Consider the following 19,897-nt stretch of genomic DNA (forward strand, 5'->3'; position numbering starts at 1 on the left):
AAAACGTGGGCTAAGCATACAGACTTGTGGTGCACCTGTGCTGATGGAGATTGTGGAGGAAATGTTTTTGCCAATCTGAACTGACTAGGGTCTGCAGGCAAGGTAATTGAGGATCTAGTTCCACGAGGAGATATTGAGGCCAAGCTCTTGAAGCTTATTGATTAGTTTTGAAGGGATGATGGTATTGAATGCTGAGCTGTAGTCAATGAAAAACATTCTGATGTATGCATCTTCGCCATCCAAATGTTCCAGGGTTGAGTGAAGAGCCAATGAAGTGGCATCTGCAGCTGACCTGTTGTGACTGTAGACAAACTGGGGCAGATCCAAGTTGCTTCTAAGGCAGGAGTTGATACATTTCATCCTGAACCTCTCAGAGCACTCCATCACAGTGGACATAAGTGCTAATGGTCAATAGTTACTGAGGCAAATTAACACGTCCTTCTTAGGCACCAGTATAATTGAAGCCTGCTTGAAGCAGGTGGGTACCTCAGACTGCCAAATCAAGAGGTTAAAGATATCAGTGAACACTCCAGCCAGTTGATCAGCACAGGTCTTTAGTACTTGGCCAGGTATCATGGCTGGGCCAGATGCTATTTGTGGGTTTACCTTCATGAAGGATGTCCTCATGTTGGCCTCAGAGATTGAAATCACAGGGTCATCAGGGACTGAGTCGGCAGTGAGGTAGGCAAATGCAATGTTAACATTCATTTAGAGGACTAGAACATAAAAACAAGGATGTAATGCTGAGGTTTTATAATGCACTGGTGAGGCCTTATTTGGAGTATTGAGAGCAGTTCTGGGCCTCTTATCTAAGAACGGATGTGTTGACATTGGAAAGGGGTCAGTGAAGGTTCATGAGAAGGATTCCAGGAATGAAAGGGTTATCATATGAGAAGCGTTTCATCACTCTGGGCTTGGACTCACCTGAATTTAGATGAATGAGGGGCGATCTCATTGAAACCCACTGAATGTTGAAAAATCTCGATAGAGTGGATGCATAGAGGATCTTCCTATAGTTGAGGATCAGAGGGCACAGCCTTAGAATAAAGGGACATTTATTTAGAATGGAGACGAGGAGGCTACAAAGAGAAAGCAGAATGGGGTTGAGATGGAAAATATATCAGCCATGAAGAAATGATGGATGAGACTCGATGGTCTGAATGGCCTAATTCTGCTCCTATTTTTTATGGTCTTATGGAAAGAAATCCTGACCTGTGCGCAGCTCTGCCAATTATAAACATCTGAAAGAATCTGCTAGCAGATTTGGGCGTCTCGAAGTGGATAAGCAAATCACCTCTGGAACTTCCAGTGAGAGAGATGAGCATATGAGATGATAATTAAGTCAAAGGGTCAAAAAGATTCAAAAGTTCATTTATTATCAAAGTATGTATGCAGTATACAACTCTGAGAAACAAAGAAGACCATGGAAGTCAGTTCAACAGCAAACCAGAAATAGGAAACTCACCCTACCCCCAGAACAAAAATAGAACGGCAACACGATCGTCACCCCCACCATACAAAAAGTGACAAGAACATCAACCCCAAATCCCCCTCTATCCAAGCAAAATGCAACAAGAACATCGACTCCCAAACCCCCTTGCCAATAAATCAGTGCATCACAACGATGGCAGCTCATTTTGATATTATTTAAATCTCTAATTACAAGGCAACTCATTAAACATGTAATCTGGGTCTATTTGTTAGACATGAATGGAGCCGGATAACATTTGTACAATAAGTATATTAACAGTGCAATACATTTTATTACCACTTAGTGTCACCACAAGACAGTATGTTTGTTCTGTTCCTTTTTATTTACCTATTAATTATTTATGTAGCGTACTGTGTTGCTCAAGGCAATTACATGTTGCTTCACCAAAGCATTCATCTTAGTAAGACCCAGTACTTCCGCCGGTCTCTAAATGGAGGCTTGTAAAAAATTGCGTTGCATTATTTGGCAAAGAACAATCCTGCAAATATTTATCTGCTTTAATTTCATTAAGCTGGGTGCAGAATAGCAATAGTTGCTATGGCAAAGTTTCTTGCCCACCTTTTCTATATTTTCTTTCAGAACATGTATACGGATAAAGGCTTCAAGGACAAAAGCTTCAAAGACGTAATAAATAGAAACAAAATGTCAGAGAGGAATACTTTAAAAAAGAAACTCTTAGCAATCACAACAATACTTCTTCATCAGAAAATTTCACCAGTTTACACATTCTTTTGTCTTACCTAGAATAATACCATTTGGGTTCTCTGGTGTCTGCCAGACTACTCTCACTGAAGTTAACTGGACCTCCGGGAATATCAGCTTTATGGGAGGACCTGGAACTGATAACATAAAAGAACGAGTCATAACGAAGTCCTTAATCCTAACTTGAAACATAATTCAAATATTTAATTTATTGCCTACTGATTGTACATTTAAAAATAAATCTGTTCTTCAGAGTCTTGATTAAATTTTCAAACCAACATGGACTGTAGGTCACAACCCCAAAAACAATCAATAGCATCACTCGAGGGAATGCAAACACAGAGTAAAGACACATATCGTGCAACTTTATTGAAATATACCGCAAGTATGATTTTAATTATTTGATTAACGTTGTTGGCTTTAATGATGATTTGCAATAATTATATTTTTGACAGTACACATTTCACAATTTTACATTTGGAATTCAGTAAATAAATTGCTATTACATGGTGCATAATTTAAAGGTATACCAAAATGCTGTTCAAGGATAGTGGGGAAAGAGGCTTGGATGCAGCATTACCCTATATAATGAGCTCCAGATCTTAGCTAATCTATTCAAGGTTGTACTGGGGGGGAAGATAAACTACAAAATCAGTTCTGGCACTGATTTGAACCAAAGTAATCCATTCCAGGCAACGTCCGGATAAATCGCCTCTACACTCTCTACAGTGCAACCACAGCTTTCCTATAAGATGATGACCAGAATACTCGAAGTGTAGACAAACTAATGCCCTGTAATGTGCAACATACCTACTCAACCAGAAGGGTCGGCCTTTGACAAAAGCCTTCAGCAGATTGCAGAATCATAGTATCATAGAAAACTTATAACACTAAAGGCAGTTACTCAGCCCAGTACGTCTGCGATGCCCAACCTAATCCTACCTTCTAGCACTAGGCCTGCCGGTCACAGCTCTTTAAGCACACAGTTGAGTACTTGTTGAAAGTGATAAGGATTTCAGTCTTATCTTTGTAGCACTGAGTTCAAACCCACAATGCCCTTTGGGTGAATTTTCCTTCTTACACTTTGCCAGGAGTACACTGTACTCTTTGCCAAGCATGATGAATGACAGTGAAAGAAAGGTGGCCAATACAACAGTGCATTCTTTTGACATGTAAAGTACTGACTGCATCTTTCAAAAGTGCAAATCTTTTCAGTCCTTCAACGTTTGAGTTAATGGTAGGTCTATCCCTACTTATCTCATCGAACTGCTGTACTTCACAGTAAGATGCTTAAGTACAACACCAATTTCATACAGTTCTATGAGAGAAACATTGACTTCAAATTCAATTGAATAACAGCTTATTTTTTTCTAGTTCTACATTATTAGACATCAATTTAATTCGAATAAGTCACATTTACTACAGTTTACAGGTTGAAATGTGTCACTTGTGAAATTTGACTCTCAGCTGAGGGCTACGCTTGTGATCCTGACTTAACTTTATCAGACATCCCACCCTGCAAAAACTCATTTCAGGGAGGTAGCACAATCAATTTGCAGGAGACTCCCAGAACTTCCGGGAGAGGTGGGATGTTTGTAATAGAGTAGCTCCTCAGCAGCTAGCCAGCTAGTTTAAATAACCTTAGCTATGCTAATGAATGAATGACACCTGTTAAACTCACCTCAACATGTCTTTTACATTTTAACCCACCATGGGCAATAGAAAAGTCACTGTTGCAAACAGCACAGTGAGCAACACAGTCATTATTTTGACCCCTATTAGGCAAGGGTACACTTTAGTGTCGTCTGTCGTCTTAGTGACGTACGTTTTATATTTTCTTTTTTTGGAACATTCTCCCATGGCATGCTCTCGCTCTCTCTCTCTCGCTCGCGCACTCTCACTTGTTTGCTCTCGCTCTCTCTTGTGGTCGCTCTCGCGCTTTCTCTTTTGCTTTCTCTCGTGTTCTCTTGCTCGCTCTCAAAAAAATTGATTTCCGTGATATTGTATATAACTTGCGGGCATCAGGGAGCTACTATTAATATGTGGGAGACTCCCGGAACTTCCGGGAGAGGTGGGATGTCTGCTTTATCATCAGGTTATAGTGTTAACCCTGTACAGTGTGCCTTTTGAAGTACTGAGAGGGAAATTGGACTGCACTGCCCTGGGGATAGCTGGTCTTGGGCACTCCAAACCCAATATAGTCATAGTCACGCAATGTTAAATTTGGCGAGCACTCCAGATCCTGACCACCAGTCTGCTACCTTTCGCTCTGCATGTTATATAGCTGATGCTCCAACCCGTCTGCAGCAGAATGAGATTGTGATCCATACCTCCTCTACAAATGTTAAAATTAAAGCTTTGTCTCCTTACATCAAATGGTGTTTTCTTTTTTCCCTACACTCTTCCCACTAAGACCCTCTTTTCAGTTAACAAAAAGTGACATCCTACTTTTTGTTACTGCCTCGTTTCCAGCAGCTTTGTCCTTACATTTCAAGCCCCTCCTCCCAGCCATATAACCTCGCTCATTAACTGCTTCCTCCTTCATCAGAAACACTGCCTCCACATCAGCACCATACCAGTACACTACATCTAGGAACTCACCTTTTATCTAATCATTTGAAATTAATTAAAAAAAAACACATACCACTACTTGTTCCAGTAGTTTAGCTTAAAAAGAAGTCCTTTCAACCCTCTTCCTCAGTAATAACATAGTGACTGGCACAGTACAGGTGACCCGGGTTCAATTCCCGCTGCTGCCTGTAACGAGTTTGCACGTTATCCCCATGACCGCGTGGGTGTCCACCCACTGTCCAAAGACGCATGTTATGTTGAAAGTGCTTAAGATGTCAGTGAAGCCTGATTTGGAGTATTGTGTGCAATTTTGGCTGTTTACCTACAGGAAAGATGTAAAAATGATTGAGAGAATGGAGACTAAATTTACAAGAATGTTGCTAGGATGAGGACCTGAGTTATTGGGAAAGGCTGAACAGAACCTTGACTTTGTACAAGATTCTTTCAGTCATTAGCTTAGAATGTAGAAGATTGAGGGCTGATTTGATGGGCAGGGGGGTCAATTTCAACATCTAAGAGAAACTTGGATAGGTACATAGATGGGAAAGGTATGGATGGCTACGGTCCAGTGCAGGTTGATGGGATTAGGCTGGTTAATGGTTCAGCACAGACGGGCTGGTCTAAAGGACTGTTTCTTTGCTGTGTGACTCCTATGTTCTTCTGTTCTATGACTAATTCCCTTTGCTCAGCGCCTATCTGAGGGAACTTTCTTTCTCCGCACCTACATTCTGCCCAGGTTTCTATCTTGTTTGTTCATTTTTACAGGTATGCAGAGATCAAATATAGATTTCTACTACAGTGGATCTGTGGTGTCTTCCAATCTCAAGTAATGAAATTGTTCATGGTTTTGTCTGTGGAAAAAAAACCTTGTCTTTGCACAAAATTCTTTCAGTCATTAGCCTAGAACGTGCACGAATAAACATTAACAAAATACACAACTCATTTCTTGGACTCTTTGCATTCAAAAACTTCTGAACAAGATGGCTAAAATTTAAAATGTCAATATCCAGGTATTTTATTTAGCATGGAGCTATTTTTAACTTTTCAGTGTTTAAACAAACAAGTTAACGTAATGCTCTAAAGAATAAATTAGTTGGAACAGTTGCAATCTCAAAACCACAGTCGTCAAACACTGCATATCAGAAAATAGATGAGGCTCGTTAATATATCCTAGTGTGGATTGCAGTAAATGTTAGATTCAATATATTCATTAAGCACTGCAGCAGACCAAAGCTTTCAGAAAAATGAAGCAGTCAGACATTTAAATTGGTAGATAACATTGTCAGATTTGTGAACTAAAGCTTGACAAAGGGAATTGGAGGGAGGGCAAAGGTTGTGGTTTCTCCCCCTCGATGGGGAAAATGGCAATGTGCAGCAAAAGAGACAGATGCTGCTTCACCCTCTGGGTTCCTCCAGCTGTTTTGTTTTTGCAGCAAAATTTAGGTGTGTATTGGAAAGAGAAAGGTTTTACTTTCTGAGTTACTGTCAGTTAAGTTTGCAAGCTTTATTGAGGGCATGATTTATATAATGTACCCTGTGTGCTGTTATGAAGAAAAATAAGGCAATTGTGTTACAAAGGGTATCAACACAAAGTTCTCTTGCAATGAAATTAAAAGGTGATAATGGAGACAACCTGTATCACTACAAAGAGTGTATCATCTGCTGCAGCAATGACACTTGTTACTAAATGTTTTCAATCTCATTAAGTGGTTTTATCGGAGTCCCACAACCACTAAGACTTTGAAAGTTGTACCATTTGACAGCAGAATAATTACTGTCGGGACCAGAGCAAAATTGATCTAGATTGTTCCTTTTGCTTGCTGCTTATGATATCTGTGTGGCTGAACTTAGCCCTAGGACTTGAAACGCCCTCATTTTGAGAAACACTGTTGTCCATGAGCAGAGGTGTAATCTCAGTAACAGATGCTGAGGTCTCACCTTTCAATCTTCATGCTCTTTTGACAGTGTGCTAATAGAACAAGTCTGTTTTTAAATAGTTTGAAAGTGTCTTCAATAATCCAAACAATTTGAAACAGGCAAAATAAGAGTAAAATACACAACAAAAATAGATAAAAATCAAAAATTAATCCATTAACTTTAAAACACATTTGTGTTTGAAATTAATTCAAGATATTAATATTTTAAAATAAAGAGGGGGGAAAAAACTAAGTTGCTTGCATTCACCATATTTGTCCAGGATGTCAATATTCAAATGAATTAGGTCACTCAGTACATACAGCTCTGCTGAACTAGATATTCAACTTACGATACTTTGCAGTCAGCAAAGCAGTGGTAACTATTAACACTGACGTAAGAAGCTATCAATATATAAATAATTACTGTAAATGATTACTTTTATTTTGAGATCATACTGGAGGGCTTCCTGAAAGACACAGAAAGAGAAGTGGGAGGAGATAACTGTGTCAGATTCATTAACCACATGTACATCGAGATAGACAGTGAAATGCATCATTTGCGTTAACAACCAACAAAACCTAGGGATGTGCTGGGAGCAGCTCACTAGTGCCACCACACATTCCAGTGGCAACTGAACATGCCCACATTGCTTGGCAGAAAAACAGAGAACACAGCAAACAAGAACAGCAACACAAGCCCCTTTCCTCCCTCCCACCATTCCCACCTACCGACCCACACACACAGATAGTCCCACCACTCTCAGACATGCCTCCAGTTTCCTATCAATTGGGAACAAGCCCCAGGACCTGAATGCAGAGCCACATCACACATGTGTGATTCAAGACAGTTGAAGCAAACCCGAATGCAAAGCTGCACTGCTGGCAGCAGGCATTACTTGATGCATAACACCCTCATTCACTTATCAACAATTTCTCTCAGGACTCCTCTCTAACGTTCGTGTGCCCTTCCTCACTCTCTAACATTTTGCGCTGCCAGATCTTTCAGTTTATACAGACTGCCAGGATTTTTTTGACAGGTACAGTACCTAAACACGTGTGGCATTCCTTAACATAATCCATCCACGCTCCCCCTGCCCCCGGTAAAACAAGTTGCTTCAAAACCACAAGCAGAAGGACTTCTATAGTGAGGAAGAGGTATAAGATACCGTACAAAGGAAGCAAAGGCTGCCATACTTACAATAGGCAATATTAAGTCCGTGGCCCACTCCAGCACCTTTTCTGGTTGACCAGCTGACCAGCCCTCCACACTCACCCCCAGTTCTCTTATCCCATCAGCCCCCTTTCACCCTCCTCTTTCCCTGCTTCAGCCCTCACGATCTGCCCATCATCCGCACATTCCTCCACGTGGTTCCCTCCCTCATCTCCTTCTTTTTATTCCACAGTCTTCTGTCCTCTCCTATCACATGCAATTTTTCTTCAACCCTTTGTCACTTCCCAGCTTTTTACATCTTTTCCACTCTCCCCCTCATCTCGATCCACCTATCACCTGCCAGTTCATGGTCTACCCCTTCCTTTTAGTACTGGCTACCTTTCCTCTTTCTCTCCAGCTCTAATGAGGGGTCTCGAGCTGAAACATCGACTGCCCATTTCCGAGCACAGATGCTGCCTGACCCACTGAATTCCTCCAGCGTTTTGTGTTTTGCTCCGGATTTTCAGCATCTGCAGTCCTTCTTGTGACTCCATTATCCTCCTTTCTTTTCCCCGGTCATCATCAGCTCACCCAGCAGCTTTCTTCATTCATGTAGGCAAGAAGTGCAGCTGCTCAAGTTGCTGTAGAGTCATTAAAAGATAAAGGCAGAGTGATTTTGAAAAAAAGATCAAGGAGTTGTGTGCCAAGGGACAAAGTTCAATTCAAATCTGAGTCTATTACCATATGCACAAGTACACATATGTACAAATGCAATGAAAAACTTACTTGTGGCAGCATTAGAGGCATGTGACATCACATACACAGCCATATAAGAGTGGGAAGGGTGGGCTCAGGAAAGTCTCAGTGGAGGTGATGGCAGCATTGCGAATGGGGAAAGAGGGTGTCAGCCACACATGGCATTACAGTACTCCACCATCCATTATTGCAATTATAGGGTCAGGAATGAAAATCACAGATTTGTCCTCAATTTTTCTTGTGATTTGTATTGAAATTGTCTTCTATGGTGCAGATAAAATTGATATCCAATTTCTAGACCAACCCTCCTAATTAGTATGTGATCAACTAAATAACTCCATTTAAGAGCTGACATATTGGCCAAGTGGAGTTCTCTACTGCTAATTTACTCTGGACCACAAACCCACAGGTGCCAGAGACACTCTACATAATCCCTGTTAAATTAAACATTTTAAAGTTGGTTTAATTTTACAGTCACCGTTCAAAACATGGCACAGTTTTCTAAGTAAACAAATAAGCAGTAGAATTTCCAAAACTAACATCTCCAACACACATCAGCTTCACAGGAATCTCCCTTGTCCCTATCAAAGCTAAATCATGCCTGACCCACTTTTCAATACCACGGACAATTCAAGTGGATTGAAATTATTGCAATCTAGTTGAATTGCTTCATTACTCAAAAATGGGATTAAAACTGTTTCCAGATAGAGTTCCATCATTTTGCTACCCAGACTTGTTCGTTTCTGCAGCAAAATACATTGTGGGGTAGAAACTGTTTTCAATTTAAAACACGTTATTTGTCCATTAACAATGATGGAAACCTTAAAACCATAAGACATAGGGGCAGAATTAGGCCACTTGGCCCATTGAGTCTGCTCCAACATTCCATCAGGGCTGATTTACTGTCCCTCTCAGCCCTACTCTCCTGCCTTCTCACTGTAACCTTGGATGCCACGACTGACTAACAACCTATCAACTTCTAGATTAAATATAATCAATGACGTGGCCTGCACAGCCAACTGTGACAACGAATTCGACAGATTCACTGCCCTCTGGCTAAAGAAATTCCTCCTCATCGCTGTTGTAGATAGATATCCATCTAACCTGAGGCTGTGCCCTCTGGTCCTAGACTCACCCATTTTGGAAACATCCTCTCCACATCCATTCTGTCTGGGCCCGTCAATATTCGATAGGTTTCAACGAAATCCCTACACCCCACCCCTGCTCATTCTTCTGAACTCCAGCAGGTACAGGCCCAGATCCATCAAATTCTTCACACACATTGACACTTTCATTCCTGGAATCACACTCTTGAAACTCTTCTGGACCCTCTCCAATGCTAGCACAGCTTTTCTTAGATAAGGGACCCAAAACATGCTCGCATACTCAGAGAGCAGTCTGACCAACGTCTCAGAAAGTCTGAGCATCACATCCTTGCTCTTATATTTTAGTCCTCTCGAAATGAATAGTAACATTACATTTGCCTTCCTTACCACAGAGTCAACCTGCAAGTTAATCTTCAGGGAACCTTGCACAAGGACTCTCAAGTCCTTTTGTACCTCTGATCTTTGAATTTTCCTGCTTTCATTCCTTGTACCAAAGTTTATGACCAATCACTGCAGCCTTTCTGACTCCTTGGCACTTCCTGCCCCTCCATCTATCCTTGCATCGTCTGCAAACTTGGCCACAGAGCCATCAATATCGCCATCCAAATCGTTGATGTATAACATGAAAAGAGGTGGCCTCCATAACAACCCGTGCTGAACACCACTTGTCACCTATACCCAACTAGAATAGGCACCCTTTATTCCAATTATTTGCCAATCAGCCAATCTTCTATCCAAACTAGTACCTTTCCGTAATACCACAAGCTCTTATCTTGTTCAGCAGCCTCATGTGCGGTGCCTTGTCAAATGTCCTCTGAAAATCCAAGTAAATAAAATTCACTGACTCCCCTGTTTACCTTGCAGTACCTTAACTCTACCCACAAGGACTCTACATCTTCTGATCCTATGTTACCTCTTCCTAAGGATTTGATTCCATTTTTTTTTACCAACAGAGCCATACCACCTCCTCTGCCTACCTGCCTGTTCTTTCAATACAAGGCGTACTCTTGGATGTTAAGCGCCCTCTATGATCTTTTTTCAGTCATGTCTCAGTGATGCCCACAATGTCATAGCTGTCAATCTCTAAATGCGTTACAAGATCATCCACCTTATTCCCTATACTGCATGCATTCAAATATAACACCTTCACTCCTGTGTTCATCACCCTTTTTGATTTTGCCTCCATGTCACACTTTACCTCATCCCAGTGACTGCAATTTTGCCCTATCATCTCAGTCTCACTACACTCTGCCTTGACTTGGGTACCAATTGCCCCACACTCAGCCGTATCACTCAGGCTTAAACCCTTCCCGAACAAGAGAAAATCTGCAGATGCTGCAAATTCAAGTAACACACACACACACACAAAATGCTGGAGGAACTCAGCAGGTCAGACAACATCGATGGCTCCTTCACCATTCCCATTTCCCTCTTTCACCTCATCTCCTTCCCTACTCATCACCGTCTGGTGCTCCTTCCCCTTCCCTTTCTTCCATGGCCTTCTGTCATCTCCTATGAGATTCCCCTTTATCTCTTTTTCCAATAAACTTCCCAGCTCTTTACTTCACCTGTCCCCCTCTCCCAGTTTCACCTATTACCTACTACCCTGGATTTCTTCTTCCCCTGCCCCCACCTTCTTACTTTGACTTTTCCTTTTTCTCCAGTCCTGATGAAGGTTCTTGGCCCAAAACGGCAACTGTTTACTCTTTTCTGTAGGTGCCGCCCGACTTGCCGAGTTCCTCCGGCACTTTGCATGTGTTGCTTAAACCCTTCCCAACAGTTTTAGCAAACCTGCCCACAAGGATCTTGGTCTCCTTCAGGTTCAGGTGTAACCTGTCCTTTTTGTGCAGGTCATAACTTCCCCAGAAGAGATCCCAATGATCCAGAAATCTGAAATCTTGCCCCCTGCACCACTTCGTCAGCCACTCATTCAAGTGTACAACCATCCTATTCTTGCCCTGACCAGCACATGGCAGTGGGAGTAATCCAGAGAAGACTACCCTGTTCTTCAACCTTTCCCCAATTACCTTCACTCACTGTGCAGGACTTTTTCCTTCTTTTTACCTCTGTCATTGGGGTCAACGTGCACCACGACTTCTGGCTGCTCATCCCCTTTCTTGAGAATATTCTGCAGCTACTCTGAGACATTCTGGACCCTAGCACCTGAGAGGCAATACACCATCCTGGCTTCTCCATCACAGCCACAGAATCTCCCGTCTGTCCCCCTAACTACCGAGTCTCGCATCGTTACTGCTCTGCCTGACTTTACCCTTTCCTGCTGAGCCTCACAGCCCGCCACAGTGCAACTGGCCTGGTTGCTGCTGCTGTGGCCCGGTAGGTACACTGCAGCATCCAAAGCGGTACAGCAGTTGCCGAGGGGAATGGCCACAGGGGAACTCTACACTGACTGCTTACTTCTCCAGGTGGTGCCCATCTACTACCTGAAGCCTGCATTCGCAATATGACCACCTCTAATAAAAGTTTTCAGCCTCTTGGATGGTCCTCAGTGCATCCAACTTTGGCTCCAGTTCCTTGACCTTGTCCATCAGGAACGGAAGTTGAGTGTGCTTTCTACAGATGCAGTCATCAGAAAGACTGTTAGGCACCCTGAAATCCCACATCTTACAGGAGAGGCATTCCACTGCCTGAACTACCATCCTGCCTACATCTAGCATCTCAAACTTAAGTTCTAGCCCAAGCCTACTGAGCCAAAGCATAACCACTCTAACACTGCCCACTCACATAATGGCCACTCTGCTCAAACTCCACTTCTCTTTATTGGTCCTTGCTAATTAGCCTTAGATACTATTAACCTAGGCAATCTCCTGCTCCACAGACAAGTCCTGGCTGGCCCTGCTCACCTTTTAAAACTGGCACAGGCACTATGGAGACACTATGTTCAAGAGGGTATGTGATTCGGAAGCACTGTTACTGAATATTAAGTCATCATCGTAGCTTGTCACACCAGACAGACAGTGTTGTTTGGCTGATGTTGAGCAGGTCAGTGTCAGCTAAGTCAGGTGAGAGTGGGCAGTTGCGCAGAACGTGTTCAACGTTCTGCACCCTTTCGCCACACTCACAGGACTCGCTGGTCTTTAAACCCCACTTCACTATATTGTCTCCCATCCTACAAACTCCCACTCTTGCTCTGTTGAGATTGCACCACTTCCGTCTGTCAAGCAGTGCCCCGTCTGGCAACATTTCTGTGGGATCTTGCACTGTATTGTTTGGTGGGATTCTGGCTTCTGTTTGTTGCCAGAGGTCAATCCTGTATGTTCGAATATTAAGTGGGAGCAATGTGCATTCCAAGCACCAAAAAGATAAGTGCACATAATTGTACAAAGTCTATTCAATTTATTAAAAAAATTGTTATCATTGATTGTGTGTTTTTATCAGCATAATTTCAGATTCTTCATCTCTTGCATGAAGATCTAATATTGGTATTGTAAGTTTACCTTCCTTTTTGACAATTGGTATAATCTTTCAACTAATAAATTCTGCTTTTGCCAGATTGGTAGGCTGAACCCATGGGAACAGGAGACAGATTTTGGCATTGAAAAGTTTGTCAAACATCCTGTCCCTATCTTAAAATCTTTATATTGAGCATTTCTTTTATACAAAACTTGAATAAAACCTAATAAAAACAGGAGATCTGGTAAACAATGCTCCGAAAGTCAGAGGTATTTCCAGTTGAATCAAACAAACTAAATCTGTTTACTTCACTACTGTTAATCTGGTTCTTCATCCAGATTGAATCAGAATAAAATTCGGACAAACCTTGACACCTTTGAAGATAAATTTAAGTGCAGAACAGTATTTTTCAAGAGACAAGCGGTAGTGACAAAAATTCAGCCAGGGGTTATCAGCAATGTTGTCAATGGCAACAAAATGGCATACATTACAGATGTATTCCTATGGCTTGGTTTGAACTAGTCTGCAGCTTTCAAGGCCATCAGCAGATATTTCATTTGATTTACTGGGATCTGGCAGACTTGTAGAAAGGCTGCCAAAAATAGATGACAGCACAGGTTTCCAAATAAATCTCCCTGGCAAGGTTCAATTTCTCCAATAGTCATATTCATGAAAAAGCCTGATTATGGCATTAAACCTTTGTCATCTGCCAAAAGACTTATAAAAGGAAAATAAAAAAATACTTTGCTGCAAGAATTTTCCCTTCTGGTTTGTTGTACTTATCGTTTTACTTTGAAGAGGTAAAATATGTGCTTTACTTCTTGAGTACCGAAAATTTTTTGTATGAGCCATAAAATTTTAAACTTATTTTTTAATATCTATTATTTTTATCATACAGTTCATATGCTGCTATGGGCTAAACAAAGCAAAATTATGATTGTTAGATGAACTGGCCACACTGATATTCACAATTCCACAGAATGCTGTAGCTGAGATTGAAAGTTCTGATGGAATAATTGCCCTACGAGAATTAGTCCACTACCAAGTTGCCACACTGATTTTAAATGCCAGTTATAGTTAAACACCAATTTCACAAATGCGTCTGAATTATATGCTGGTGCTGCTTTTGTTTAACAAAACTACTTTACATAATATCATAATTATCTCTGAAGACATTACAAAAATATCTTTTCTTCTCGGGCTTTCAAGGGTTAGGAGAAAGCAGCTTAACTGAAACAAAAATTGGACATATCAGCAGTTTTACCCTGTGAAATCGAACATGATTTAATTAGTGGAACAATTTGAAATGAATCACAATTTTTAATGTTCCAAAGAACAGCTTCAAACCTCACGGGTGTTTACAATCAATAAGTATCCACATGGATTTGCATATGCAACAATTCTATTCAATTAGATGATCATTAATGATTATTCATAAATGTTAGTCCAAGTTTTAAATTACCTGCTGCCCACTTGTGCCAGTCAGATCTTAATACTAAATGTTATCAAGGAAATTAACCTAAAGGAAAAGTCTGCAGTTTAATCTTACTTAATGAGGTTCTTCAATAATTGCCAATTTCTAAAGCTTAAGTTGAAGAACCCTCCTACTTCTCCTTAAAACTATTCTTATATTTCAACGAATATTTATTTGCTATCACTCACAATACATTCAGTGGCCACTTCATTAGGTACCTCCTGTACTTAGTAAGGTGGCCACTGATGTATGTTTGTGATCGTCTGCTACTGTACCCATCCAGTTCAAGGCTTGATGTGTTGTGCATTCAGAGATGTTTATCTGCACAACACTGCTGTTATGTATGGTTATTTGAGTTACTGTTGCCTTCCCGTCAGCTTGAATCAGTCTGGCCATTCTCCTCTGATCTCTTTCAGTAACAAGCTGTTTTTGCCCACAGAACTATCACTCACTGGATATTATTTGTTTATCGCACCATTCTCTGTAAACTCTAGAGACTTGTTCATGAAAATCCCGGGTGATCAGCAGCTTCTGAGATAATCAAACCACCCTGTTTGGCACCAACAATCACTGCACAGTCAAAATCACTTAGATCACATTTCTTCCCCATTCTGTTGTTTGGTTTAAACAGCAACTGAACAGCTTGACCATGTCTGCATGCTTTTAGGTATTGAGTTGCAGGCATATGATTGGCTCATTAAAAATCTGCATTTGCGAGCAGGTGTAGAGGTGTTTCCAATGAAGTGAACACTGAATGTTAGTCACACACACAAAATGCTGGAGGAACTCAGCAGGCCAGGCAGCATCTATGGAAAAGAGTACAGTAAACGTTTCATTCTGAGACGTCGACTGCCTGTAAGGAGTTTGTGAATTCTCTCCCCGTGACTGTGTGGGTTTCCTCTGGGTGCTCTGGTTTCCTCCCACAGTCCAAAGATGTACCGGTTGGTGGGTTAATGGGTCACTGTAAATTGTCCTGTGATTAAGCTAGGATTAAATCAGGGGATTGCAGGGCGCCATGGCTCGAGGACCAGAAGGGCCTGTTCTGCGCTGTATCTCAATAAAATTTAAATCACATATTCAGGGTCATGTGAGTGCAGTGCTCCACAAAGCCACCACCACAAATCCATGGGTCTGGTATGATCGGCCTCCATCAAGTACAACAATCACCCTTTGGCTCCAGCCTCTGAAATTAAACTTATTTCAAGAGGATAGAAGAAAATTGGGAATTGGACAATTATATCAGAGTGTCTACTATTGTCGAACATCATTGTCTATTGCATCAAGTTTGTCCATGCTTACTGTTCTATCTCACAACTGGCAATGAAGGAAGAGGAGGAGGGAAGAACAGTTTCAATTGACAAGACATAAGAGGGCGAATACCATGATGGGGATCACACTGAGAGTGCCTGAGTATGTTACATTAGTTAGTAGAAACTTCACTTAGTTGATTTAGCTCATTTAAAGACAATAAAACTGTCTCCCACTAAGAATTTCAATCACATAAATAAGCCGACACCAAAGTTTTACATATCCAGTGTATTCCAGATAATTGGGCCATCGGTTACGAGGAAGCCACTTACTTGGGATAACTCTTAGAGAAAAAAAATTGAGAAACTAGCCAGGATTTCCTTTGTTTAATTGGGACACTATGCCACTTAATTGGGGCAGGAGACTGTTGCCAAACATTTTCTAACCAGTGCCAGTCGGGTGCATATTGTGTGGCTGTTAAACACTATGTTTACAGCAAACAATTTTTAAATGGCATCAGCTACGTGTGTTTGTGTTCAAAAAGCAGTGATATTTGTCACTGATAGCCGGTGAGAAATAATCAGTAAGACAATTCAGAACTGTTTTGCTCACTGCAGTTTTAATCATTCAAACTTGGAGATGCCAGAAACAGCCGGGAGTGAAAATGAATGGATTTCACTATTTCAAAAATTTAGGAACTACGAAGAATTTGAAAGTATTGACAATCATCTTGAATGTTACCTTTGGTCCTCACTGGACACTCAGCTCTCATCTGTAGCTTCAAGTATGTATTTGCATGCGACACTGCTTCAGCAGCTGGGCTAAACCAGGTAAGGATAGCCGGTGCATTACGTACCCAGATGAGATAGGGACATGCCTGTCCTAACAGGTGAAGTCAGCTCTGGCAGACTGGGCAGGTGAGATCTACAGTGAGATACAACGCCTTGTGGAGAGCATTGACGAGGGACAGAAGTCGAGGTATTCCACTGCAATCAGAGAGGTTGTTAGTTGTCACGTCCACTCGTCCTACTGGACCTTGATTTCCGAGGTTGAGAGACTGGAACTGTCCCAGTGCAATGGTTTTTCCACTTTAAAAACTCTCCCACACAGGACTCTCGCTATCGTGGGAATCGACGGACAACCACCAGTAGTATAGGTAGTGTTCCAATTTGATCTGTGTTTCATTTAAATACATAATTTGTTACTCGGTTAAATGGTACTTTGTCTCTTTTATACCTTTTTAACTATTTTTATGGAACTTTGGCTAGTTGAGGCACCACTTAATTGGGCCAAAATATGTTGGTCCCGTTGTGTCCAATTAACTGGAATCCACTGTATTTGAGAATAAATATCTCCTGTTTATTATCAAGTTCAAAAGCTTCATTAAAACAGGACATGATTCTTACATTGAAAAATTAAGGAAAATTACCATAAATTCATCTCTACAGATGGAATTTTAGCAACAGACTAAATTATGTCTTTACATTCTTTATGATGTATACAAGATAGCTAGTGTATGTACATGTGAATTATACAAGTACAAACATATTTCTGTGTCAATGTTTCCCAACTGTGAGGCACTCTGTGAGTTAACAGTATCAATAAGGACACACCCATGGCTATGCATTAGATTAGATTAGATTCAACTTTATTGTCATTGTGCCCAGTACAGATACAAAGCCAATGAAATGCAGTTAGCATCTGACAAGAAATGCAAAGAATAGTGTTATTTACAAAATAACTGCGAATAAAAAGTAAGTGCTACAGCACACAAATATAAAAGTACTGAGACAGTACAATATGGGTGCAATACTGCTTGGCGCTGTGATGTGAGGTTCAGCAGGGTCACAGCCTCAGGGAAGAAACTCTTCCTGTGCCTGCTAGTGCAGGAGCGGAGGCTCCTGTAGCACCTACCGGATGGGAGGAGAGTAAAAAGTCCATGGTTAGGGTGAGATGCATCCCTGATAATGCTTTTCGCCCTGTCCAGGCAGCGTTTATGGTAGATGTTCTCAATGGTGGGCAATTGGGTGCCAATAATCCGCTGGACAGCGCTGGACAGTTTTCACCACACGCTGGAGTGCTTTGCGGTCTGATACGGGACAATTCCATACCACACTGAGATGCAGTTGGTGAGTATGCTCTCAATGGTACAGCGGTAAAAGTCTGTCAGTATCCTGGGAAAGAGGTGAGCTTTCTTGATGCTCCGCAGAAAATAAAGGCACTGTTGCGCCTTTTTGATCAGGATGGAGGAGTTCAGGGACCAGGTGAGATCCTCGGAAATGTGGACACCAAGGAATTTGAAGCTTGATACACGCTCCACTACAGCTCCGTTGATGTAGATGGGGACGTGAGTGTGGCTCCTAGCATGTCTGAAGTCCACAATGATCTCCTTCGTCTTCTGGGTGTTAAGGGCCAGGTTGTTGTCGGCACATCACACGGCCAGGTGCTGGACCTCGACCCTGTAGGCCGTCTCATCATCCCCTCTGATCAGGCAGCCACCATGGTGTCATCTGCAAACTTGATTATGGAGTTAGAACCATGTACAGGAATGCAGTCATAGGTGAAAAGGGAGTACAGAAGAGGGCTCAGCACACAGCCTTGAGGCATGCCGGCATTCAGGGTGACAGTGGAGGAGGAGAGGTTGTCTAATTTAACTGATTGGGGTCTGTTAGTCAGAAAGTCCAAGGTCCAATTGCAGAGGGATGTGCTGATACCAAGCCGGTGAAGTTTGGCTATCAGCTTGGAGGGGATCACAGTATTGAATGCCGAACTAAAGTCAATGAACAGCATTCTGACATAAGTGTTGGGGCTGTCCAGGTGGGTCAGGGCAGAGTGGAGTGCCGTGGAGGTGGCGTCCTCTGTTGACCTGTTGGTGTGATAGGCAAATTGATGGCGGTCCAGAGTAGTGGGCGGACAGGATTTCAGATATGATAGAACCAGTTTCTCAAAGTACTTTGCAATGATGGGGGTGAGTGCAACTGGATGGAAGCCATTCAGTTCCGTGGCAGTGGAATGCTTCGGCACTGGCACGATGGTGGCGATCTTGAAGCTTGTGGGGACAACTGCCTGGGCCAGGGACAGATTAAAAATGTCCGTGAAGACACCAGCCAACTGCCCTGTACACTCTGAGCACACAGTCAAGTATTCCATCTGGACCAGCTGCCTTCCATACATTCACCCTGCTCAGGGTTGCGCAAACATCAGAGGTGGAAAGTGAGACAGGCAGTTCACCAGGTGGGAGATCCGCTTTGAAGGTGACCTCCTTGTTCTCTAGGTCAAAGCGAGTGTAGAAGTAATTGAGCTCATCAGGGAGGGAAGCAGAGCTGGAAGGGGGCACAGCACTAGGTGGTTTGAAGTGTATGATGTTTTAGTGACAATAGCTTCTTCCAAGTGGTGTTTATGAAAATAACCTGTCCAGGACTGAGACTGCTTGGGAGTCAGAGTGTAAATATCAAAAAAGAATAATAGTATATGATAAATAACAGGAAATGTTTTTCCATTTCCTACTTCCTTCAAACAGAGTTGACTATTTTCATGGCTGCTTATTAGGGATACCCAAACAGTTTGGGTTTGGGCGTGTCACTTCAGGTCAGAAAAGAAAACTCATACTGAAATCATTACTGGATTTTTCATGCTTACGATGTGTTAATGACACAAAGTCCAATGGTCATGTGTAATTGTTTACAATGCTAGTTTAAAGTCACTTGTGCAAAATTCTTTGGCACCATGGAGGCTTGCAAGAACATTAAAGCAAACCTGAACTGGAGGATTGAGAACTGATTTGGAATTAATTAACAGGCTTCATACATCCTGAACTGCTACAGAAGAGACTCAAGTATCTATCTTTTACCAGACAAGGGTATTCCATAAATCTCTATCATTTCCGTTGCACTAACCCATTCAAATCTTTGCTGCTGATGTTTTTAGCTCCTGTGCAAACATCAGACACCCACATTCACGATCACTTGCCCATCCACCCTCTACTAACACACTTAGCACTCTGGCATCTGCCAGTCCTGGAGAATTTACAAAGGAAGTCTACAAGGATGGTGCTGGGATTGGAGAATCTTA

General features: G+C 41.9%; 1 protein-coding gene across 2 annotated transcripts in view; it reads right to left on the reverse strand.

Annotated features, from left to right (window-relative positions):
• Positions 1–19,897, reverse strand: part of sdk1a (sidekick cell adhesion molecule 1a) — a 744,722-nt gene that overhangs the window by 106,492 nt on the left and 618,333 nt on the right. For both annotated transcript variants that reach the window (XM_072268711.1, XM_072268712.1), the window contains one exon: positions 2,233–2,331. In XM_072268711.1, the coding sequence (XP_072124812.1) occupies positions 2,233–2,331 (99 nt within the window). The remainder of the gene's footprint in view (positions 1–2,232; positions 2,332–19,897) is intronic.

Source organism: Mobula birostris, chromosome 9, assembly GCF_030028105.1.
Source record: "Mobula birostris isolate sMobBir1 chromosome 9, sMobBir1.hap1, whole genome shotgun sequence".
In the NCBI taxonomy this organism is placed as follows: Eukaryota; Metazoa; Chordata; class Chondrichthyes; order Myliobatiformes; family Myliobatidae; genus Mobula; species Mobula birostris.